The sequence below is a fragment of the Vanessa cardui genome, chromosome 1 (assembly GCF_905220365.1).
Source record: "Vanessa cardui chromosome 1, ilVanCard2.1, whole genome shotgun sequence".
Classification (NCBI taxonomy): domain Eukaryota; kingdom Metazoa; phylum Arthropoda; class Insecta; order Lepidoptera; family Nymphalidae; genus Vanessa; species Vanessa cardui.
The window spans coordinates 10,562,332-10,587,644 of record NC_061123.1 but is presented as its reverse complement, the minus strand read 5'-3'; the positions used below and the strand labels follow the sequence as shown (position 1 = coordinate 10,587,644).

General features: G+C 33.1%; 3 protein-coding genes and 1 non-coding gene across 14 annotated transcripts in view; 2 read left to right on the top strand and 2 right to left on the bottom strand.

Annotated features, from left to right (window-relative positions):
• Positions 1-3,940, bottom strand: part of LOC124530831 (tyrosine-protein kinase Drl) — a 30,097-nt gene extending 26,157 nt beyond the window's left edge. The window contains exon 1 of the mRNA XM_047105159.1: positions 3,491-3,940. Coding sequence (XP_046961115.1) covers positions 3,491-3,581 — 91 coding nt within the window. The 5' untranslated portion in view covers positions 3,582-3,940. The remainder of the gene's footprint in view (positions 1-3,490) is intronic.
• A 654-nt stretch (positions 3,941-4,594) lies between these two features.
• Trnad-guc lies at positions 4,595-4,666 on the top strand. The gene has a single exon. It is a non-coding gene; the product is annotated as a tRNA-Asp (tRNA).
• Positions 4,667-6,239: 1,573 nt separating this feature from the next.
• LOC124531107 (cell surface glycoprotein 1-like) lies at positions 6,240-22,842 on the bottom strand. 5 transcript variants are annotated; one of them, XM_047105583.1, is made up of 10 exons: positions 22,580-22,842; positions 18,041-18,176; positions 15,882-16,056; positions 12,449-12,611; positions 12,176-12,302; positions 11,580-11,751; positions 9,471-10,523; positions 7,955-9,206; positions 7,646-7,688; positions 6,576-6,847 (listed from the first exon to the last, which is right to left on the bottom strand). In XM_047105583.1, the coding sequence occupies exons 1-9, from the start codon at positions 22,584-22,586 to the stop codon at positions 7,654-7,656; spliced, it is 3,120 nt and encodes a 1,039-aa protein (XP_046961539.1). In that variant the 5' UTR covers positions 22,587-22,842; the 3' UTR covers positions 6,576-6,847; positions 7,646-7,653. The 5 variants fall into 5 exon arrangements, with proteins under 5 accessions (XP_046961523.1, XP_046961555.1, XP_046961539.1 ...); XM_047105576.1 differs by lacking the exon at positions 6,576-6,847 and adding an exon at positions 6,887-6,941; XM_047105567.1 differs by lacking the exon at positions 7,646-7,688 and having other exon boundaries at positions 6,240-6,847.
• Positions 22,843-23,039: 197 nt separating this feature from the next.
• LOC124531140 (guanine nucleotide exchange factor DBS-like) overlaps positions 23,040-25,313 on the top strand; it is an 81,407-nt gene continuing 79,133 nt past the window's right edge. For 4 of the 7 annotated variants that reach the window (XR_006966499.1, XR_006966498.1, XM_047105610.1 and 1 more), the window contains exon 1: positions 23,044-23,452. Coding sequence is in view for 3 of the 7 variants with exons in the window: in XM_047105610.1 (XP_046961566.1) it covers positions 23,281-23,452 (172 nt within the window). In the remaining 4 variants the exon portion in view is untranslated. Of the gene's footprint in view, positions 23,453-25,313 lie in introns of all 7 variants that reach the window. The other 3 variants (XR_006966497.1, XR_006966496.1, XM_047105643.1) reach the window with 2 other exon arrangements.

The window sequence follows — 25,313 nt, the reverse complement described above, 5'->3', positions numbered from 1 at the left end:
AAAGAAAGAGATTTCGTAACAAGAGACCAGATAAGCTCCGGGGCTGGACAATTTACACGTAGGAGAGTGACGTGCCATGCGGTGATAAATGTTGGCATAGGTCGGTAAAAAATTAAAGATCATTCTTTTGATAACGTTTGAAGATAAACCACCGGAAACGTGACGAACCTTTCCTTGATAAACACTTGCATTCTATGAATAATATATAATACTTAGGTAATTGTGAATTGAAAAGAAATGAGTCTCAGCCAAAAGTTAGTTAAAATATAAAAGTATGTTTTCGAGAGTATTTTTAAAACATATTTTAAAACATGATATCAAACCCAATTAATGTGTGACATTTTATTGCTCTGTATAAGAAAAAGTTTTTTTGCTATTTTGGATTAAATAATATCATTCAATTAATCTTCATTTGTCAATGCTAGTGTAAGGCGTCAATTTTTGGTTACCGGGTGAAGAGGTTACTGCGGCCAGACGAAATTCTATATTTTATTGAAGTATCATGTTACCGTCTATTTTTTATTTACCACAGAAACTCAAAACTTCAGGTAAATATCTCCTTACACACGAGTACCAGATGGGATGTGTATTCGTGTATATTGATATCAATTTTAATGTTTTTATTTACTTTTAAAAACAAGTGAACATTGTGGATTATGACAATGGCATCAAATAATCATTATTTATCTGTGTTATAAATAACTTATTATAATAGTAATTTATAGTACACATAATTTATAGTAACTTGCCCTAGTAAATAAATCATATATTTTTAGACCTAGATAAATTATGCTTATTTCTAGGTAATAGATATTAATATATTATGTTAAGGTATTTCCGATAAGCAGCGTAAGGTTAAGAATTAATTAATTATTTAATTATATTCTATTAACATTTGTTTAAGTTGTAAATATAATTAACTATACATATTGTAGACTATTTATAAAAGAACATTTTGACTGTTAACGCAGGTTAGTAGACAGAAATTATCGAAATATAGACACTCACATAACATAAGCATAGGGATCTATCACAAATAGTTATTTTTTTGTAGTTTTAATGCTTCAACAAAAATTTATCATTTAGAGTGCAAAGGTAATACAATTTTCGTTGTTCTGTTTTCAATTCCGATATAATGTTGTTAATTCCTGTACAGCAAAGAGGTATTTGTTCACTAGTAATCATTTGTTACTAGTGACATTCTGGTTCGATTAGCATATTTCGCACTTAACAACAGTAGAAAGATATGATAGAATAAATTACAATCCAATACTTATCTTCATATAAGACTTAATCTTACAATAATTGTTCATTCAATTTTAAATGTATCATTTTCTATCTTTTAATGTTTATAGGGCAAACCCAAAATTTTTTTCTCAATTTAATCGACAAGTCGAATCTATGGATTGTTTTTACAAACTTATCACCATTATTTAAGCATACTATGTAATAAAATGCGAATGAATTCATAGAATATCTATATTTTGTTATACGTTTTAAATAAAGCATTTCGCAATTTAAATATTTGAATTGTATTCAATAAAGATTATTTTATGTTCAAGAGTGTGAGAAGGAACATTTTGGGCGTCGCGTTTATTGGATTGGTCCATAGAATGTCAATAAATGTCATTTCAAATAAATTGCTCGCTGCGACGATCGGAACCCGATATCTCGCTGGCTCTTTTAAATTTTACAAAAATACGAGATATGTTAATTTTGAATATAGTAAATTGTATCCAGCTGCGACTATATCTTTAGATATGTTTAAAATGACCGTTGGTTTACTCAACTTTAACGTCAAGAAATCTCTTTTAACATTAGAAAGTCGAGAGCAATTTAGTGTCTCACAGCTTCCGAGAGCTTTAAATTTATCATTGTCACAAGGACAAGATCTCATTTACTCCTTGCATTGTTTATTATTATAATTCTAATTTTTAAACAAGAACAAAGGGCAGATGGGTTTGTCGTTGACAAAGATAGATTGCAGTCTATGGTCTGCTGGTTGGTACAATGGGTTTTGATAAAAACTCGACGCTACAGCGAACATTACCTGCGACGCCCAGACCCTTGTCTTTGTTACCAGCAGAAAGTGTAGCAGGCCAATGTATACGACCATACCACTCGTACCAATTGAATAGATTCTAGGAATATGTGAAACAATTAAAATATACAAATATATAATATATATTTTTGAGGAATACTTCAAGGTGATCTTTTCTGTTTAAAAATAAAAATATGATATATTTTTACATATCATATCATAATCACATTTTGTTTCAGTAATTTAAAATGTAAAAATTCTTCTAATAGTAAATAAACACAGACAAGATATTTTAAACAAAATAGATAACGCCTTTATCTTTTCTCATAAAATATCATAGGGTTGAAATTACAAATTGAGCCGAAATGATGATTTTTTGTTCGCGTGGTACGCGCCACGGGAAACATTTCGAGAAGGCCGGTTTTGTCACCTCCGCACAATAAAACTTTAAGTCAGATCGGAGATAACGCATCCAGAAAAAGGTTTTATTCTTATATTGAAATCGCTGTAAAATAGGATTAAGTCTTGTCCTTTATTGAACAGTTATATTTTCATAGTTAATACTATAAACGTATTTTTTTATTAGTGTTGCTATTGTATTTATTATTCCGAAATATTTTTTTAATCAATCATGCTTTTGCCTTGGTGTTTCCTAACAATATACCAATGACATTTGAAAATGCATTATTTTTTTATTATTTCATAATGGTTTTATGATTAAATTTATTAGACTGGTGTCACTCTCTGTATCAAATATAAATAAAAGCAATAATTCACTGGCAATATTATCAACTCATTAATCATTATGTATACTTTTATCATAATCGTAGATAACGACTGCATACGAATCGGGAATTTACGTAACATTTTATTGAAAATATTGAAACTTACTATAATTTAATTTTCAACGTTTATATTTGAATTTTCAATTTATGTAATTGTAATATAAATTTGTGCGTCCGTACCTATACCTAATCATTCTTTGATTTAAGTTAAAATTTGTAAAAATTAAGAGATTTTTTTTACAAATATAAGATGAAATAACTAATATTTACATTCGATTGAAATGAATAGGTATTCTACAAAGAAATTAATTTCTTAAATAAAATAGTCTTGTAAAGTTATTAAAGACATGAATACAAATTAATTTACTTATAATTCATACATAGCTATTTTTCTTAATTAAATACCTCTAAATACGTTAGAATCGCTTCTGTGCATCGTTAATTCGTTAAGCGCGGCAAATACAGCTTTACAAATTTGAACCGTATTGCATTGTAATAAATACGTTAGTAATATTTTTCTTAAAGTTAGCAGATATTTAACCGCATTATAGACTTCAATAATGTATGTTAGTTGTTATCTTATCAGTAATAAATCAGCAGTGTTGCACTTCTTAGTTCATAAATTTTATTGTTATTAATTTAAATTATTTATACAAAAACTTACCCAGTAGCCTCCATACTTCAGCACTACTCAAGTAAACATTGAGATGTGCTAAGCATGCCGGTAACAACAGGAGAAACGTAAACAATTTCATAGTTACACAAGGTCTTTCTCTTATAACTGCAGGTTTGTCCTTAAGCCGAAATGTTAACCAGCATGATATTATTTAACTCACATTTTCAACCACCGTCCAACGTTAAGTCGCCGATACAAGATTACACACTCGGATAAAATGTTCAATTTGTAAAGAAGAACTTAAAAAATGTGCAAATTAAGCTTACAAATACACAAAACTTCAATTTTATTCATGTATAATAGTTTACAGTACGATATCCTCACAAAAATCGCGTATAAACAAAAATAATCAGATCGTTATTCAACAATACACAACGGCACTACCTCCACGCTACTTTATCTCTGTTAAACTGGTTGCGGGCTGCCAGCTGTCTATATTTTAGTTCGCCTTTTCGACATTCTACTGTCTACATGCTACATTAAAGTATGCTGTGTGCGTAGGAACAAAATTTAAAAAGCTGTGTGGTATATTCACTAGATGGCAGCACAAACAATTTATTTTTCAATGTTTTATTTCAAACGAGATAATTTTAAAAAGTAAAATATGTTGAATACAATACCTCTTTTTATGAATAATACAATCCCTTTTTTTAATATTTTATTTGCTAAAATTAAAACTTATCATCCTATTATAAAATGAATTATTTTCAGCGACATCTCGTGAGCGTTCAGTGAATAACAATCACAGTACAATGTATTTGTTTACTGACAAAAGTTTTTAAATAGATGTCGCTTAAATACATTAATTTCTTAACTGATTCGTATATTTTTTTTATATTATCTTTATGCAAACAAAAATTGTACATACTAAATAATTTGATAACTACTTACTTATCTATGAAATTTTATTTTTCCCGAAGAATGTGGGAACATTATTCGTTATTCGTATCTTATTCTCATCCAGTGGATGGGTATCCGCTTTATATTTTTTGTGTTTTGTAGATAATTTGAGTTATCAAAATAAAAGACATGTTATTGGTTAGAGCCAAAAAGATTACTTAGTATTTAGTTATTTTAACAACGGGGTCGTAATCCTCGGTAGTATAGTGGTAAGTATCCCCGCCTGTCACGCGGGAGACCGGGGTTCGATTCCCCGCCGGGGAGTTATGTTTTTTGATGATTTCTGTCTTAAATCATGTCTCAAACCATCTTAACATCATCTTGGTAAAGCAGTAAAAATGTATATGTACCAATTTAATAATTTAATCGCTACCAATGACGGATTTACCAATAGGTCAAATAGGCTGGAGCCTAGGGCGGCAGATTTAGAGGAGCGGCGAATTTAGCCCAAATTGTCTTTTTCTTACAGTAATAAAAAAAATCTTATAATTGTACTCGTCACTAGGTACAAAATTGGTTGCAAAATAATCTAGTAACTGACAGCAAATTCTCCTATTTCATAATTATTCTAATAACGGGAAAAAGCAGTAATCAGGACGATAGAAAACAAATCATAAATTTTCATTTTTAGAATAACTTGTTATTGTGAACTAAACAAACGTATCGAATTTTAAAAGTCAGTAGGGACGGCAAAAAAATAATAGCGTACTATCGGCAAATTTGTAAATCCGCCACTGATCGACACCAAGCACTTTCCTTCCGTTCTGCATTGTACAACACGCCCTGAATATTTTTAAGTCTTTATTTATCTAATTATTCTCGTAACATTTGAAAAACTACTGCTTCGATATCAAAATGTTAAAGGCAACTAACTATTTTAGGATTCATCATTTGTATAGTATATTTAGGAGATTCCTTTAACTATGCAACTGGCTGGAAAGAATAAAATAAAAAAAAAAACAAAAGCGCGCGAAACCGTATCAAGCCGTTATTATTCCTTCTTTTTGGTCGCGAACAGTAAGGTCAATATTGGCGCGACTTGTAATTTGTTATGTTATTTGTGTTTTATTTGGATTTGTAAGCTCAACTGAGTAAGTAATTTACTTCAATATGTATGATTTGGTGATTTATTTATGTTAAGATATTTTCGAAGTTATAACTATTTTGGTTTATTTGTTAATGATTGAAGTTGTTTATATCCCGATTAAAGTTATTTATGTTCTTGTCTTTTTTAATCTGTTTCACTTCTGTATGCTAAATGTATAATCATTCAGTATTTTTTCGGTTGTTACAGAAAAAAAAATACTTTAGATACATAATTGTAAAATTAGTAGACTTCCATACCAACAGAAAACTCCTTGTCAGCAAAGCAGAAATAAATCGACATGTATTAACATGCAATAGTGCGGGTATATAAAAATCTTACTTTTTTTCTGTAAAAGCTCGAGAAAAAACATGGACACGTATAGCTTGGGATTTTATATTCATATTATTATTATTAGTTTTGGAGTAAATTATATAAGACTTTATAATAAGAAAAAAGAATAATGAAATAATAATTAAATTCAAGGATAAATGTAGCTTTTAGAAAGAAAATAAAAAAAATTCCTCGTTTAAAAATATACTTTAATACAAATATTTTATATAACACTTTGTTTTAATAAATATGTGTCATGCTTTGGTAATTATTATATTATATCAAATCTTAAAAACCAAAAACATCACTTTTTAAAATAACACATTTGCATAATATGTAATAAAAATTACAAATCGTAGATACATCATTTAAATTCAATAACGGACGTGCAGTTGCGAGTATTATTATTAAGTATTATTCATTATCAAATATAAAATATAAAACGATTACACGTATACGAAAGCAAATTTAAATTAAATAGTAACATAGAGGTGAGGCTACAATTATGGCACAGAGGAACTATCGGGAGCGAGGGGCGGGCGCTCATTTCTCTTTGGGTTTCTTTTCCTTCTTGCGCGGCGGCGGCACCGGCGCCTCCGCATTCGACGCGCCCTCCTTGTCTTTCTTGAGCACCTTCTTGACTACCTTCTTCTTGGGCGCGTCGGACGCCTCGGCCGGTTTTGGAGCGGCCTCTGTCTTCGCAGAAACCGATGACTCGATCTGAGCGGCAGTTGAGGGCTTGGGCTTGACGCCGATCTGCGAGAGAGCAACCGAGCCGACGGGTGGGGTGGGCACCTCGGGCTCCTGGACGGACAGGCGAGAGAGTTGCTCGGCGGGGTCGGCGGGGGCGGCGGGGGAGGGTGCGGGCGGCGAGGGCGCGGTGACGGTGGGCGTGCGCAGCTCGCCGGCGATGATGGCGTGCGCGAGCGAGGCGGCGTCCTCCAGCTCGCTGTCGGGGGTGGGCAGCGGGTCCGTGGCTACGGGCGGCCGCAGCTGCAACTTGCCCACCGGCTTGCGACGCTCCTCCGCTATACAACCAATTTAGTCCCGCCTTTATACTCTCTTTCGGTTAGATGTGGCGTTAGTAGGGCGGTCACATTAGAGAGCAAGCTCGGTTAGCGCCTGGAACAAAGTTAGGGAAAACAGAGCTACACGGTTAAGTTCAAAACGATGCGAGCGGAAAGTTAGAACTGTGTCAGTTTAGCGAAGTATAGCTGTACATTACAAGGACGATTATTTGTTTTGCATCTAGCGAACTGAGCGCCTTTAATGAAGTTAAAGGTGGTTTTCAATACTCTATTGCATACATATTAGCCCTGTTTAAATTCTTTTTTTTAATATAAAGAACGAATAAATTAATTATTGATAGTGAATTCACTCGAATATGATAGTGAATTTTATGAAAGTGCGCATAATAATGATCCTTGCAATGGATGAACGATAATGATGAGAAGCAAATAAACCAAAACAGAAAAGTTGCATTCCCAGAGAAAATCAATCGAATTGAGTTCACATCGACCACTTATATAAAAAAAAAAGTCTTACAAGGTATATAATACACGCCGTCAACGTGTATTATATAAGAGTAATATAACGTTCTGTGGTCGTGGTGAGGCATCAATACAACCAATAGGTATGCGTCTGATTTCATATCCATGGACGTGGGGCTTACACTTGGACACAAAATGTAATCATTAAATGGACCGTTTCAAAATGTATGATTTCTACCAAGACATAAAACCTGTCAAAGCAATTTTAAATAATGTAACAACAATGTCTAGCACAGGATAAGTTGTTTTTGGGTCCAAGTTGCATGTTGTTATTACCTGTTCTATCAAAGCCTCGTCTCTTGCGCTGCCTCCTCGGTAGCTGGGTGAAATAACAACGAATTTTGAAAGGTATAATCAGTAAAAATAAAACCATAAAACACAAAACGGCACAAAAGAAAAACACTTATGTCTTTTACGGGATCTGACGAATATTATATACAGTTTCGATTCATTACCCGTAAAAGATGACAGTATAAAAAAATATTAGTACAAGAATATGAAAACTGCAAAATGAACTCGGTGAGATCTGAATGCAAAGCCGTTCGGTTAGCCGAAATCGGCACCTATTAATCGTTGTCTACTTACTTTTGGCATTTGCTGCCTCAGGAATTTCTTCCTTGGATGGTGTATTAGCTAATGGTGGACTGTCAGAGTCAGCCTCGGCTTTTGTTGCTGGTGTTTCGGGTTTTAATTCAGCTGTCTCTGGTATGGGTGCAGGAGTTTCTGGAGTTGGCTCTGATGCCGGCGGTTGTTCTACAACTGTTACCGGTAGAGTAGCTTCTGAAGTTGGTTCTGGTACCGGTGGTTGTTCTACAACTGTTACCGGTAGAGAAGCTTCTGGAGTTGGCTCCGGTACCGGCGATTGTTCTACAACTGTTACCGGTAGAGAAGCTTCTGGAGTTGGCTCCGGTACCGGCGGTCGTTCTACAACTGTTTCCGGTAGAGGAGCTTCGGAAGTTGGTTCTGGTACCGGTGGTTGTTCTACAACTGTTACGGGTAAAGGAACTTCTGGAGTTGGTTCTGGTACCGGCGGTTGTTCTACAACTGGTACCGATAAAGGAACTTCTGGAGTTGGTTCTGGTACCGGCGGTTGTTCTACAACTGATACCGGTAAAGGAACTTCTGGAGTTGGCTCTGGTACCGGCGGTTGTTCTACAACTGATACCGGTGAAGGAACTTCTGGAGTTTGCTCTGGTACCGGCGGTTGTTCTACAACTGATACCGGTGAAGGAACTTCTGGAGTTGGCTCTGGTACCGGCGGTTGTTCTACAACTGTTACCGGTAGAAGAGCTTCTGGGAGTGGTTCATCAATTTTTAACGCTTCTAATGCGGCAACTGGTATACTAGTTTGCTCAGATTGTTCTGTTACAACAATAGGACTTGAGGGTTCTACAGGGGCCACAACATCCACTATTTCGGGAACTTCTGCTGCCATCTCAACCGGAACGGGAATTGGTTCTTCTATTTTACCTGACGGTTTAGCTTCGGCTGCTGGAACTGGAATATTGGCTGGTTCGGGCTCTGTAGATTTAGGAACTTCAGTCTCTTTAACTTCCTTCTCTAATGCTGGTAATACTGTTTGCTTTTCCGGAGCAGCTTCGACTGCTGCCACCGTTTCATCAACAGCTTTGGGTTGTGGTTCTGATGACTGTTCGGATTGAGAAGCTGGTTGATTGAGAGTTTGCGATATTTTCGCCCATATATTATCGAAAGAGTCTGCCCCCATATAATCTATGTTTCCAGCTTCCCAACCTTGTCGCCTCGCTAGTTCGTCTACGGCGTCTTGTTGCAGTGGGGCGCCAGGAACTACACGGGCCAGGTTAGCTGCAACGCCAGTCTGAAAAGTTATAAAAATATAATTATTTCATGTTTCATGTTGGAGATTTCGTGTACCGTTATAAGCTTAATTTGTAATCACAGAAAAAAGTAGCTGGGTTAATAAGCAACGTGCAGTTTAGTTATTTTATTTCTTTTTCACATGCATAATAGAAACAAGGTACTAATACATTTTAATTAAAACATTATTGCACTTAAATGAAAAAGTTTTTTGATATTTTTTTGTACATACCAATATATTATACATTTCATTTTCATTACTTACTTGAATCTCTTCGTCATTTACTGTGTTATCGTTAATATCCTCTAGGATTGTTTCTATAGCATCTTCAAATTCTTCTGAGCTCTCTGGTGTCGGTGAACGTGGAATGAATGGTATTTCATGAATGCAAACCTTACGCCCGCGTGCGTCTATAGTCATTCTGTGCCTTAAGTAAAAGCCATCGTATGGGTGCCTTGGTCTGAGTTCCTCATAAACATCACTATCGCTATCGGAGTCATATCCGTTAACTTTTGTCTTTGATGAATGTTGACATCGCATTCTGACGTGATCCATCATCACAGTATATACTTGTTCCGTTTTGTTTTGCTGTCGATACTGAGAACGTGAGGACCAATCTTTTTTTTTACTTTGTTTGGATCCTTCCTTATCATGGATATTATGAGAAATATTCGAGACATGATTATTATTTTGAGATTCATCATTGTGTACATTTAAATCGCTTTTATTATTTTCTAACCGATTACTGTAAGTGTAGTGATGTTCATGATAATTATGCGGCTCGTGGTTGTTAATTTGTTGCTGCTCGACGTAGTTATGTAATGTATTAATTTGTGTATCTTGTAATTGTTGCTGAGTATTATGAGATTCAGAATGAAATGGGAAAGAGTGTGATTGGTGTTCGTGTTCAGAGTGGTGAATGTTTGTTTCGTTGTGCTCGTGTACATGTTGGCAATGATCCTGGAGTTTTTGTTCGTAACTACTGTCAAAATTGCGTTGTTCTTGTTGTGGTGGCATGTAATCCCATGCATATTTTCTCATATCCTGATAATCATCTATTGTTTGTTCTGTTGGATTCGATTGTTCCGTACTAGGCGGAATGTTTCCCCTGTATATATTCCACGGATCATGAAATTGGTTCATATCAAATTCTGGTACGTTTATTTCAGAATCTAGAATTTGATTATCTGGATGATGCCACGGAAATTCAGAATCTGGATCTAGTATGGGCTCATAATAAATGTTATGCAAAACTGGTTCTCTAAATTCGGGGATTTCTTGTTGATGTACTGCTGGTGAGTCGTCTTCTATGTTATCCTATTGGTTAAAGCGATAAAATAGCTTAGTAGTTAAGCATGCAGGGTAAAACTTGAAAAAAGCATAACACACTAAGAATTCTAAAACTATTGTGCATGGCTTAATTCAAGGAAACATTAATAGAATTAAAACAGAATTACTAGAGAAACATACAAAGATTTAATCAAAATAAAAAATGGCAAGCTTATTATTAATTAAAGTTTGATTAAAAAATTAAAATATTGTATGTTTGCTCAGTGATGCCCATTTCACCAAAATACCAACACCATCAATACTACTAACCCGAAATGCATTGATATCTTTAAAACACCCATAATAATTTGAAAATATTAGAATAATATTAGTATTTTGGAGAAATGTTTTTTATCAAACTAGCATAAAACATTTAAAAACTTGCTAATTGCATTACAAATGTGCACAAGCTCAAAAGACAAGCATTAGTTTTGGAAGACATAGACTAAAGATAATATGTACAGAAAATAAAAATTGCAACTGTAAATAAAAAGTTTAAAAAAAAATCATGAAAGAAATCACTTGTCTATGTTGAAATATTTTTTTCATCTCACCTCCTCTTCAATGTTCGAATCCTGTAGCGTATGCTTAGAACACATGTTGTACGGGTAAGATCAGACGCTTATATGAGAATGGATTGACTTATTGGACTTTATGAAGGGTATTGCTAAGTATTTGCGGTCGTGAACCGTGAAATCCTAGAAGCCGTATTGCATTTGATCCCATTGTGGTAATTGATATTGGATCTAATAACTTACCAATGCGAAAACATTCCACAAATGTGATATAGTTAAGTTAAATAATATCGAATAACGGAATCGTTTTTACATTATACACTTAACAATACTGTGCCCTTATCAGTGTAATAAATACCGTATAAATAAAATAAGGATCAAAGAACGGTCCGAGTTAAATGAGAAGTGAAAAGTATTTTATAACAATAACAATCAATAGCCCAGTAAGTCCATCCAAAATAGCATTACTATTTGTAGCACTAGTTAAGAAAAATAAAGGATACTATTTAATGTAAAAAAAATATCTTACCATATTTGTGTCTAGCTGTGCGTGAACTTGTGCAACGAAGAGATCCCACCAGAGTTGCAAGAAATCACGCAAATGTTCTGGCGCTTCAACGGATCGAGATGTCCAGTTAAATTGCTGTAGCCACGGCTTGACGGCCCCAATGAAGTGGATTATCTTTAAATTTTGGCCGTAGCTGGAAAATTTAACAAATTACCGAGTTAAGCTGAAGTTCATTTGAATCCTCACAATATTCTGCATTGTACATAGGCTAAGTAAGCCTAGGCCGGCAGCTTCAGAGGGGCGGCAAATTTAGCCCAAATTTGTTATTATCTAACAGAAATTTAAAAAAAAAACTTATAATTACATGTATACACATTACGTCTGTAATACGTATACTCGTCACTACATAGCGGGTTGGAAAAATAATTTAGTAACTGGCAGAAATATCATCTAGTCTATAATCACACTAATAACGCGAAAAAACCGATGTAATGAGGACGATTGAACACAAATCATAAATGTTGCAAAAAAAGTAGAGGCGGCAAAAATTTAATAGCCTACTAGCGGCAGATTTGTAAATCCGCCACTGCTAATCATCGAGATTCAAACACACTTACTGTTTCAGGGCGGGTAAATATGAGTAGAATGCGGCCGATGTGACATTGTAAAGGAATGGCAGATGCTTTTTGATGTCACCATGTGCCCAATCCGAGAAATAAGAATTGAGAAGACCTTGGTCACCACCTATGCACAAAAAATAAATTTTTAAACTAAAATAACATCATGTTGATGTTGATGACACAAGCACTCTTAAAATTGCAATTAAAACGATAGAAAATGAAAATATTTACGTTGCAATGGCAGACATCAAACGTTGAATGTAAACATACCATCAAAGCTGCCTCGTTCGGATGCGAATGTGATAAGGTTGCTAAAGGTTTCGGCGGACGGTTTGAACACGAAAACACCGGAATTGAAGCAGTCGGGCCAGCCGACGTCGGGCGCAGCAGATAGCTCCTCGCGCTCGAACAGTTCATCGCAGTTTTGGACGACCTTGGAATAGAAATTATATTTACTTCACGTCACTCGCTCCGACCTAAACATAGCTGGAATAATCTTAGAAAACATTTCATTAACGTCATTATGAGAATTCACTAAAATGTAATTAGAATATTTTGAATGCCTTTTATAAGTTATTAATAAAATACCGTCTTATTTCTATAATAAATACATAATTATTATTATTGTTAATGAGCTTAGTAATGAACAAATATTCAAATATTCCCACGTAATCTAAACAAACATAAAATAAGAAGTTTAATTAATACAATCGCCAAATCGACTTAAAATAATAATAATCTAATATATTATCAAAAATAGTAAATGATTGGTAAATAATGATAAACTAAAATAAATTCAGTTTTCATTGCTTTACCTTTAAAATAGATAAATCATAAAGATAAACCTTTATATCCAAAGGAATACTTCCTTTAGAATTTGGATTCCTAATTTGATTCTGTTCAACGATTAAGGCATGGAAACCTTTCGGTTTATAATATTGATATGGATATTGCCCGTTAATTGTTATAAGATTAAAAGCATCCTTAGAAATGACATAGTCTACCCGCTCTCATGTGCATTACACGACATAACACACGTGATCAAACAATGAGTTATCAAATAGTTTTATCGGGGCTTCATTTGACCTGTGATAAAAAATTCCGTACCTCGCATAATTCCATTTAAAAGTTTTTATTTATAACAAATTCGTATAGAATATTTCATTCACTCAATCATTACATAATTATCACTAACCAGCATTATTTTGTTTTTCTTATATTCGTTTAATATAACTTGAGTTATGTGATAAAAGCAAAATAAGATCAGTCAGTTAATTGTTAAACAAATTTTATAATTGATTTATTTTTAAGCCTGCCATTGGCTTGGCTTAATATAATAACAAGTCTGCTCGATAATAACGATAACATGGATCCATTATGTCAATTGTCTTAAAAACTGAATGCTCAACATTCGTAATGGACTGCAAATTATTCTCTTCATAGTCCTACTGACATTCTGTCAACATTTCGCTTTCATCTTATCGCGAAATTAGAAAGAAAGTATATTATGGATTTGGATGCCATCCAAAATCACCGAGAACAAATATTTGGGCCATGGTTATGCGTCTCATCATCTCTTGTTACAGCGCTAACGACCGCATCCGGTAACATTGACTTTCTTATCACATAAACAATTACTAGTAATAGATTATATTTGACACATTTCTTTGAGCTCGTCTGGATATTAACAACCATCACTTATACAATCAAGCATCAATAGAATTAATTAGAATGAATGTGTTCCATTTTGCACGGTGAGTTATATGTTTTATAAGACACATGCTGGGAGTCGACATCTATCTTGAATGTCTGGCGTAAACATTCTTTTATACGTTTGTACAAGTCGTAAAAAGAACATGTTTATTCTTTATTAAACTTTGATTCGTCAGCTACCCGTAACATAAGTCAATGCAATTGTACAATTTACATTAGTCAATAGCAATTAGGTTATGTCATTGTATAGAACGAGTAATGTTCAAAAGTCTGGGAATAATCATAAATAGACCTTTTAATGGATAAAAGTTTATGATTCTGTTTCTCCCACCGATTTTAAACACGACGACCAATTGCAACGTAAATAAGACAAGTGTTAAATATATATAGAATATTTTTAATTTGCTATAAGCAACCTCGTTTCCAAGGAAAACGCCTACCATTATTTTAAATTGCATACTTTTATACTTTTATTCATTTTCTTATGATCTGTAAGATGCTAAATAATTATCATTAACTTACGTACTAATGTAAATAATTATATAAATAAATGTATATTGTTAACTTATAAGTCAACGTCTGTCGTTGTTTTTAGAACGACTTGCATTGAGTTTGCATAATGACACAGAAAATTATGGCTTTACGTTTTCTGTTTTCAGTAAGATAGCTAGCGTATATATTTAGAAATAAATTAACAATTTAAATTGGTACAACCAAATAATTGACAAACCAAATAAAATTGTAAAAGTATATAATTATACCCAATACTAGCTTATCGCACATGAGTCGTACATGTATGTTTCTATTAGATACACATTACATAGTACAAGCTATATCTAATAACCAACAAATAACGAAACTAAATTACCACTTTCAAAAACAAAACGACGTAGCTTTTAATAATATAAAATTTTACCAAAAATATAATCGACTTTGATTTTAAACCAAACGGGAAGTATTCTTTCCACATTGCAAAATGATGAAGATCTGAGGTAGCATTCATAAAAAAACATATGATCAAATTGATAACCTCTGTCTGTTTTTGAACACTAAAATACGTGCTATATCTTTGTAATCATATGATAAAATATTAAGTATAATGATCAAATATAACGCATTTACAGACAATTTTAACACTTTAACCCATATGACACATTAGTTAACATCCTAAGCTGCTTTTTCGTTTTCAATCTAAAATTAAAGAATAGTTTTACAGTTTCTTAATATAAATATGACAAACATTCATTTACATCATCTTTCAATCCGAATAATCTTCTTCTAAGGTAGTATAAGAATAAATAGAACTACACATTAATGTATAACCCTAGCTTCTATTGATTCATCTTGGTAATGATACTTCAGTCAATATCTTCTATTACAAACAGATGACAGATAAATAGATAAACGACTGTAGACATCATTTGCGGAATTAAGTCTACAAACGTCCAATAATTTCATCAAAATACTCTCCTATGTTATCAATTATCATTTAAAAAAAAGTCTAGTTACTCCTTTATATTATAGAACTACGGTTGAGGTCCCGGATTCAGATCCTGGTTCAGTCCCCTAAAAGTTCATGAGTTTTGTCAAGAAATGTGTCGCTTTCAGGAGTTAAAGCATTGGTGGCATTACAGCTTCGGTCGACAACATACAAACCGATACACTTAATCTCTCTTCTGTCTTTTCGAATTACCATCCCATTGAACTTTGACAATTTGTGAGAGAATCACACATCAAAATATATCCGGCGTACTTTGTAATTGGTATTGACACAGATTGCCTTACATTAAACAGACTTCTTTGAATGTTATCAAATCTTCTTTAAGGGTATTTTATAAAAACTAAAACCTAAAGTAACTATATTGTATTAAATATATAATCCTCTCCTATATGCTAAATTAAATAATTGTTTATATTTTCGAAAAATAAGAACGGGGTCATATTGTAAAGACAAACGATAATAATCTTTATTTTATATATCAGTACATACCAGAGTATCAGCATCGAGGAAGACAGCTTTCTCGTATTGCGTGAGATTCCAGCAGTGGATCTTTGTAAAGGTGATTCCTAGTTCGGGCCGCTGCAGCAGTGCGAGGTGGGTTGCATCTTGAGAATCCAACACGTTAACTACTACCACCTCAGCAAATACTGCGCGAAGTCGCTCCCTGGGGGAAAAGCCATCATTGTTATAGTGCATCACACAGTGACGAATGCCGCCAGTATTAGCACGTAGATAAAGATCTGTATCAGCACTCAATGATAATAATTGCAGATAACCCAACCAGGATTAGGTAGGTGAGCCATATCTGTATATTTTTTGTATATTACTAAAAATGACTTGAAAGTCTATGTTACAACAACAACAACAGCCTGTAAATTCCCATTGCTGGGCTAAAGGTCTCCTCTCCCTTTGAGAAGAAGGTTTGGAAAATATTCCACCACGCTGTTCCAATGAGGGTTGGTGGCATGCACATGTGGCAGAATTTCTATGAAATTTGTCACATGCAGGTTTCCTCACGATTTTTCCTTCACCGCTAAGGACGAGATGAATTATAAAGACATATTAAGCACATGAAACAGCGGGGCTTGCCTGGGTTTCAAACCGCAATCATCGGTTAAGATGCACGCGTTCTAACCACTGGGCCATCTGTGTAATGGTCAGCATAGTTGCCTTCCAAAGTCTATGTTATATTATGAAAATTGACACGTGAAAATAATACCACGATATTTACCTTCAGCATAGAGTGTAAATTGAATTGTTGATAAAACTATTAAATGTGGCATCCAGCTACCACAACCAATGTGGTCAAAGCAATCTCCCGACAAAAAAGAAACAAATATAGTTAAATCTCATAAGTAAATGTATTTTATTCAAGTAAACTTTTCAATAAAACATTTTTGGAACTGTCAATATTTAAACTCTATCACTGTTTCGGAAATCAGCCTCTAGCGAAAAGAAACGGCAAGAGACTCGCATAGTTGCCCTTTCCAAATAAACAGATTTACAATGTTGTTAATCAAAATAATTGTTCAATCAGTCCTGTCGAGCCTAAAACCTAAATGAAAGAGACATGATGGGCCTGTAATTAATAGACATAAATCTTAGTGTGACCCTGACTCTGAGTTTAAACCCGGATAAGCATCACTAAATTTTTATTTTATGTGTGTTTATAATTCATATCGTCATCGCTGAAGGAAAACATCCTGAGGAAACATAATACGTATTTTTATAAATAAATGTCCATCGAATGAACAATTTATTATATTAATAGTTGTCACGCGAGGCTTCTCTCGCGTGTTAGGGGTTAATCGTCATTTATTAGGTAAGCATAAAAAATCAAACTCGATTCTATAGTTCAGCCGTAAAAAAGTAGCAAATAGACAGACAAGTTACTTTCGCATTTATAATAGTATAGATTATTTGTAATTTTATTTTAATCCTATAATATTTTCTTAAGTAAATAGCCGAAGGTATTAAAACATTTTAGTTTTATGATTCGATGCGGTAATAAAAATCGTTATTCCATCAAAAATTTAATGTAGGAAGTTGAAGTAAAATCGAAATTAAATAACACATTAACGCTAAATTATTGCGTAATTTTCGTGCTAAATTAGACACGGACACTTGTCCAGTAACGTCATGGAACAACATGGCGTCAGAACCAGAAGGCGAGTGTAGTGACCAAAATACACTATCTCTTTTATTAGAGTCAACAGAAACACAGGCCAAAGTATATTTATCTATAGATTTTACTGGCTTTTACAACCAGCCAGTTTGTTATTAAAAAGCAATCAACTACGATATAAATCGCAATTTCGTTCTGTTCGGAAATGTGTTCCGTTATGTTCTTTTTTTTTTTTCAAAACTATAAAAGTCAGGGTCACGCCCATAAAAAATATATTTTTTCAGTTGACATGGCATGGGCAAGATGTTTTTGGATTATACGATGCATTTCCTGTAAAATTACTGAAACAGCCAGTTAATCGATCGATTTATGACGCTTTTCCTGTAAATTATACAAATATTGACCTTACGAAACTAGAATAAATAACCAGGCTATGAAATTATAGCACAGAGCATCGAATCAATTTGCACCGAATATCTACCAAGAAGAAGATTTTTTGTTCCTCTTTCAAGCCTCATTTTACCTCATAGCCTCGGTGACGGACGGGGTAATGAGCACCACTGCAGGGTAGACCGAACCGACTCGGCGCAATGAATGCGCCAGCACCAGCGCTCCAAGACCGTAGGAATCGTTTGTGGCCAGCGTTACCCATGCTTGTTCTGTAAAGAAATAATATAATTATAAAATTGTTGTGCAGTAGGAATATAAGAGTCTCACTATTACTACAAAATAATAAACGATAAAATGTATTGTGTATGCCAATAATATTTTTTTATTTAAACGTAACAATTTAAAACGGTTCTATAACGAAGATTCCTCATATCAAGGATATGTTATTATTGCCAAAGACGTAAAATATTAAAATACCTAGAAATTATTGGGATACTACGCAAATCACATTACTTGTCTCACTACTCTCTAGATGTAGTCTTGTGGCAAGATTCAGGAAGTGCGCAGTACGTTTGATGACGCCGCGTAGGTAGCTCTACATGATACTAAATATATTGGCACGTGTGTAACACAATATATCTTGGCGTTCCCTGTGGATTTAACTACTATCTTTGTACTAATGATGACTGAATCAATTCATGCATGACTTGCTGCTCTTATTATGTTAATATATACATGTAAAAAATGTAACAGTACTCTAAATTGTCTATCGTCTTATATTCGTATTCTAAACTAACTTCCTAAGCTCTGGATTTCTATGCAAAACTTTTAATTTTATATCCCTTTGAATATAAATTGTTCAAAGAGAAATTGTTCACCTTCAATATTCTCAGCACAGAATACCTATTCAATATCCTAATATATGCAAATACGATTTTAATAAATTTAGTCGTAATTGTCTCCTGCATATATATTATGTCTGATACACATAATGGTGAATTATCAGACCGGTTTTGTATTTTTACTATTAGATTCGACATTTTTATAAAAATGCGGAGATATTTATTGTTCGAGACGATAAAGAAAAGCTATAGCTCGTTATTACATATTTTTAGAATATTCATAACAATTGTAAAATTATTGCGTATAACGGAACTATATTTAAAACACAGTATGTATGTGTGCAATGATGAATTCATATGAATAGCTCGAAGCATTTATCCCGCGTGGGCCATCACATAGCGCCTCCATGTAATAGATAAGTCGTTGCCGCACGTTCTTCTCGTGTTCTAGTCTAAAATAGCGCGACACAAATAAAATTGAAAATAAAACTACTCGATAGCGTCAGATATTTGGTGCCGGGACTAGACGACTATGCATTCCACAATTAAACCAACAATCAGTCTTTTCTATCTGTGTTGCGGTGACGTCGACATTTCGTACCCCAAATCTTATCCCGGTAGTACGAATTTAGATATTCGAAATTTAAAATAATTAAGTATGTATAACAACATCAGTCATTTCTGTACTTCCTTATTTATTTCAAACGTATTTTTATTCGTCTTTTCATTTCTTAACGCTTTTGTTTTAAGAATTGAATCTCATTATTTGACGAATGGTTATACTGAGATTATGATCATCATTGTGGGCGTTCAATCATTTTTAAACTTAATTCAATTTGTATAGAAGTAGTAACAGCCCCTAAATTTCCCACAACTCATTTCATTCGTTGTGTGTATGCGGGTTGGTATGCATGCATCTAATCGTATTTTACCAAATACACTAATATTTCTTCACGATGTTTTCTTTCAAGACTAATTTAGCTGATATAATAATATGATTTAGAGAATATAGAATAATAAACAATAATTACGAAATGAAGCTATATTTATACGTAAACTATCATATCTATGTATTAATTGCTTTAATGACAAGCTCAGTTGTTGTATTATAGAATTAAAGATATAAATATATGTAGGCATATATCTTGACTTCCTAGTAAAATATTTTAAATGTAGCATAAGTACTGGCTTATAAAGGTTGAATAACTAAGACTGGGAAAATATAGGCAAACTTTGTACAAATAACATTTAATATAGTATAATATACAAAATAATATATTTGCATCTACTCCTAATAACATAATAATGGCCATTTAAAGTATAGTTATATTATCTTAAAAAGAAAACAAAATTAATATGTTATTTTATAAATTATATTATGCCGTGAGAAGTTTCGTATAATCGTTCGAACTCAATCATAAACATAAATAATTAGAAATTGCCAATTCATTTAATTTACATACGAGCGCTCAGTTACGAAAAATATATTAAGTATTTCAAGGATCTATATTTACTACACAAAGTCATAATTTCGACAATTAAGTTGTATTATTATTATTATAAGATATTTTCGGGCGAGATGTAAATAGAAAGAAGATGGAATGCCGGCAACAAGGAATACCAATAAGGCACACGAGACATGAACGGTGGCGCGGGCGCAGGATCAGACGCGGCTGGAAGCCGGGAGCAATGTCCCTGCGGTTTCTATTTAGGTGCAGCCGGTCTGGCGGGATAGTACCATGAGAGCACTCGACCGCCAAACAAAATAAAGGAATGCAGTAATCATGCAATCACTGTTCAAATGTCGACACGACATTGGCAAAAAACAACATGCAATTCCATTCATGTAGAAAGATTATCGGGGATTAAACTTTCTAAGTTAACATTTCGTGTATTTGTGTACACGCGATTTCAAGTAAAGTGAAGTTTGTGGTGCTAATTAAAGTCAGATTCAGTACTTAAAGGAGAAATACAAAAAAATGAGAAATATAATCATTAATAGGTGTTTGAAGTTCTACAGAGAAAGTCGATTCAAGAGACTAAACAGGGTTTAGTATAGTATTATGTCGCGATGAGACAAGATACACGATCAATTCAATTAAAATACGTTATTCAACGAAAACAAATGGATTACCTGAGCGACTTCGAATTTAATTTACTATCAAGATTTTATCAGCAAATAACGTCACATATTTGGTAGGTAATCAATCAATATTGAGTTATTTTACAATTCCAGTGATGTTATTTTCATTATTTGTAATAGTTTTGATCGAGGACATTTATTCCTATACTGACCTTAATAAAATTCGCGTAATGCGACCACTAACGGATGGATAAAAAAAGTGCTGACGATATTAATCAAAAATCTTTTTTGATATTCGGGTTTATAATAATTAGCACAATAATTATTTAAAATACATTAACTCCAAATCAGCGCCAGTTTATAGCAATCCCTAATCGATTCAAATCGCGTCATCAATATTTAATAATTTTCTCTCATTCATAAGATAACGTATATATATTCTTACATAAGTGGAAATAACTTCAAGTGTAAATATGTATATAAACAGAAGATTCACGGCACATTTCTCATTACTCGATAACATATCTAAATTAAAACATCGTTTTAAAATATTTTTTAAACTGACCTCCAAAATACGAAGTCGGTATTCGAATTAGTCGTAAAAAGGTCAAGTAAACTTTTCTGGGACGTTTCTAGTGATAACTAGTAGCCGCCCGCGGCTTCGCGCGCGTTTTAGGGTGTTGGTTTTCATGTGTCAGTCAAAAAAAGGGACCTATGTCCTTTCCAATACCAAATTTCATCAAATTTGGTTCAGCGATTTGGTAGTGAAAGAACGACAGACAGAATTACTTTCACATTTATAATATTAATTAAGATTACTCTAGAACATCCTAAAAAATTAAAATAATCTTAACATGTACTCTTAATACAGAATATCTTTAAACATTTTTACTGCTACTAATCGAACTGTCTTGACCATTCTCTGGATACGCTTCTAATAGAAGCTCATGGCCAAGATCATTGCTGTTAGCCGCTGATAACGAATCAGCGATTATATTTATTACTACTCTTATAACATGGACTCGTACGATACCATGAGTATATTTACGATCGGAGAAATTTATCTGATAACAAACGTGTTGTTTTGTTAACGCGCGTATTTGACGTTTATATTCATAAAACAAATTAATTCATAACCATGTCTGTTAATACATTTAAATTAGTAATTTCAAATACAGATTGAATATAAAGCAAAGAGCGAGTATACAGAAAGAAAGTCATATTAATCCTTAATGGGATTTATGGATGATTGCCTCATAAATTATTTTACATAATAAAACCGATTTGTGCTCGATTACAATACTATCGTTAAATACATTAAATTAAGCAATTCACATTTCTATTGATACTATTAGCATGAAACGTAGAGCCAGTTATACCATTATTCAAACAATTTAAGCGACTTTTAATTTATTGTACGTTATGCATAATTGCATATACGATGTTACATACATTACGAAAACAGTTTTAAAATATTGCTAAAATTGCTAATCTTTAAGTATATAAAACTAAACTTTTACGTTATTTTTTAAACTTAATAAAAATTACATTTTAGTGCGACGACGTTTAGAAAAGCAAAGTGTATTTTTATAAAAAAAATTTATTTTTAACTACCCTTTATTAATTATCATGATCGCTAGAGAAATTAATATCAATTACAGTATATATAGTAGTAATTATTGTCGATCCTCATTTTTTTTCTCTGAATATTTAAATTTATATTTTAAAACTACACTACTGGACTCACTTGACATTTTGAGGCCGGGTGTAGTCTCGTGCGTGACAGTTCTAGTCACCTTAAAAATACCACAAACTACACACGCTCTTCGCGCAGCACTGGCAAATGCATACAACGTGCGCGACCGAACGACCGCGACCCCCTCACGGCGCCGGCATCCACGCACACAAACACACCATACGTCATCATTTACTTACACACGTAACTCGCTAGTGTAAATATTAAAATTATACGACAAATAGCAAAAGTTAAGCAATTATTATTTATTTATATACAATAGATAAGCAATTTATAAAGCAATGCGCTAAACAACTAATTATTAAAAAATATTCAGCCATTTTGTACATATTATATTCAAGCTCGCTAGTGGCAACTCCAGTAAAACTGCTGTTTACAGCGATCGATAGATGTCGGTGGGTGTCTCTTTATTTTCGATGCTGTATATAGCATAACGGTATCCGTAGTAAAATATGCTCGCTGCCCAATAGTTACTTTGATGCCTGCGGGGTGTCATTTCTTAAGAAAAAAATATATTGATTCGCGTTCGTACGACAAGGGCCTAATAATGATGGATAATTGCTATAATAGTACATTTATACACGATTCTGCGACACATGATCCCTGTGTGAGCAAAATATTTAGAGTTTATTTGTAAAATGTCGTAGTCGGAAAACGGTGTTGTGTTTGTTTTCGGTGTTTCGGTGGTAACGATGGCCAACTCTCCTACGAGTATAGAGACGCAAATAGACAGCTTCTTGGAACAGTTCAAGAGAAGTGCTTCGAAAGCTATGGAAGAACGTATGGAGTGGCCCGACGGTCCATCTCCAGGTGGAATCGTCAAATCACGAAGCAGCTGTTTTACACTAGATTCTTCTTCTGGTGGTAAGTACAAATTCTGATTTATTGTGTAGAGAAAAAAACAATATATTAAAATTTTATAATAATACTTACTTACCTTATTATAAATACAATATAACAAATTTGAATTAAAGAAGAAATTTATTAACATAAATACGTTTTATAATTTAAATGATCACATTACCAATAAGAATGTCGATGTCGTTACAAATTTTCAGTGAAACTAAACAATTTAGTCAAATGTCATTTCCAAAACATGCATACATGCATTCATTTTTTATACTTTGATTAATTACTTCTAAAAAAATATTGCGAGTCACACTAAAATCTTTTTCAAAAGTGTAAAAATTCTTAACATAATATGTAAACATTATTTAATCAATTAAAAATTAATTTAAAAAAATAGTATTAATTTAAAAAAAGCTAATGTTATGATATAATTTCATTTCCGGTTATTTACATACTAATATTTGGTTTATACTTTTTAATTATTTTTGTCTTTTTATGCTTTTATTTTAAATGTTATTAAAATAAAAATGAATTTCGTACAATACGTACCTACACGAGAGCTTTTTGCGTCTGAATCATTTACAAAAAATTACAGATATTTAATGATACGACTCGAATTTTTAGTCTCATCCCAGGTACTAATCGTTTTAATATTATAATATACAAACTTTTTAAGTTTCAACAAATAATAACTAACTAGGTACTTAAACATATTTCTACAAATAATATAACAATTGAAACTGTCCATTCATTATTATTATTGTTTTTATTACCAAAACAAAAGACTGGTATGACTGCATGTATATCGAAATTATTCATAATCTTTACTCATCATGTAAGTGTAAGTGTTTGATATGTCGTAATGTATCTTAATGTACATAGAAAGGTGTTTTCTCCTTTCTGTGTTTCTTATTTGACTCATCACAGTAATTTTCCCTCTAATATAAAAAAATGGTTTTTGTTGTTATAACAGTTTTTTCCACAAGCTAAGTTTTATTTCTTTTATCTAACGATGCTCAACACGAAATATAGAAAAAAATCTTCGAAAGTAGGTACCTATGTAACACTGTTGTTAAAAAGAGATGCACGTTCATTTCTTTCTTAATAGGTACATTCTTGCCTATGCATCCCATGATCTCACCTTGGGATGGTTTCGAGTGTGTGTAGCGTCATTTCTAAAACAAAAGCTTATAGATTTTAAGGGCTACTGATTAAAGTTTTCTCGTATTTAAAAAATACCTCATACCATCAGTTTTTGATAATTGGTTTCTTGAGAAAGTATACTTTTAACAAATCGATGTATATTTAAAGTATATCTATGAAATATCTAAAGCTTTATAAAATGATAATTTTCATTCATTGTCAAGCAAATAAATAACTAAATAAAAATTAATCAGGCGAAAATTCACTTATTTGACTTCACTTTGTCAATTCTCATAGATTCACCTCTTTATTCTTTACGAGGACGTGACATTCACACTCTCCATCTCTCCATTTTTTTTAGTATTGACATAGTTTCTTTTTTTGTATAATTGTTTCTCAGGCTCTTTTGCCAAATAATCTCAGTAGAAAATACACATTATGTCTTTGAATAGTATATTCTTAAACGAAATCCATTATTGATACTTTTTTACGTTTCCTGGTGTAAGTAGGTATTGAAGAGGTATTGATTGATGGAAGCCGAAGTAAACTAACAGGAAACTTGGTGAATATCCCCCCGGTTATTACAAAGCATAACGTGTATGAAAAATATTGATACCAAACGAACGGATGGGAGTTGAACGTTTCGTTTTGTTCCACGCCAGTGCGGACCCTTCCCAGTAGCCTGATAGGTGATACTTTATATAAAAAAAGCATCTCGCAATTTCAAGGACTG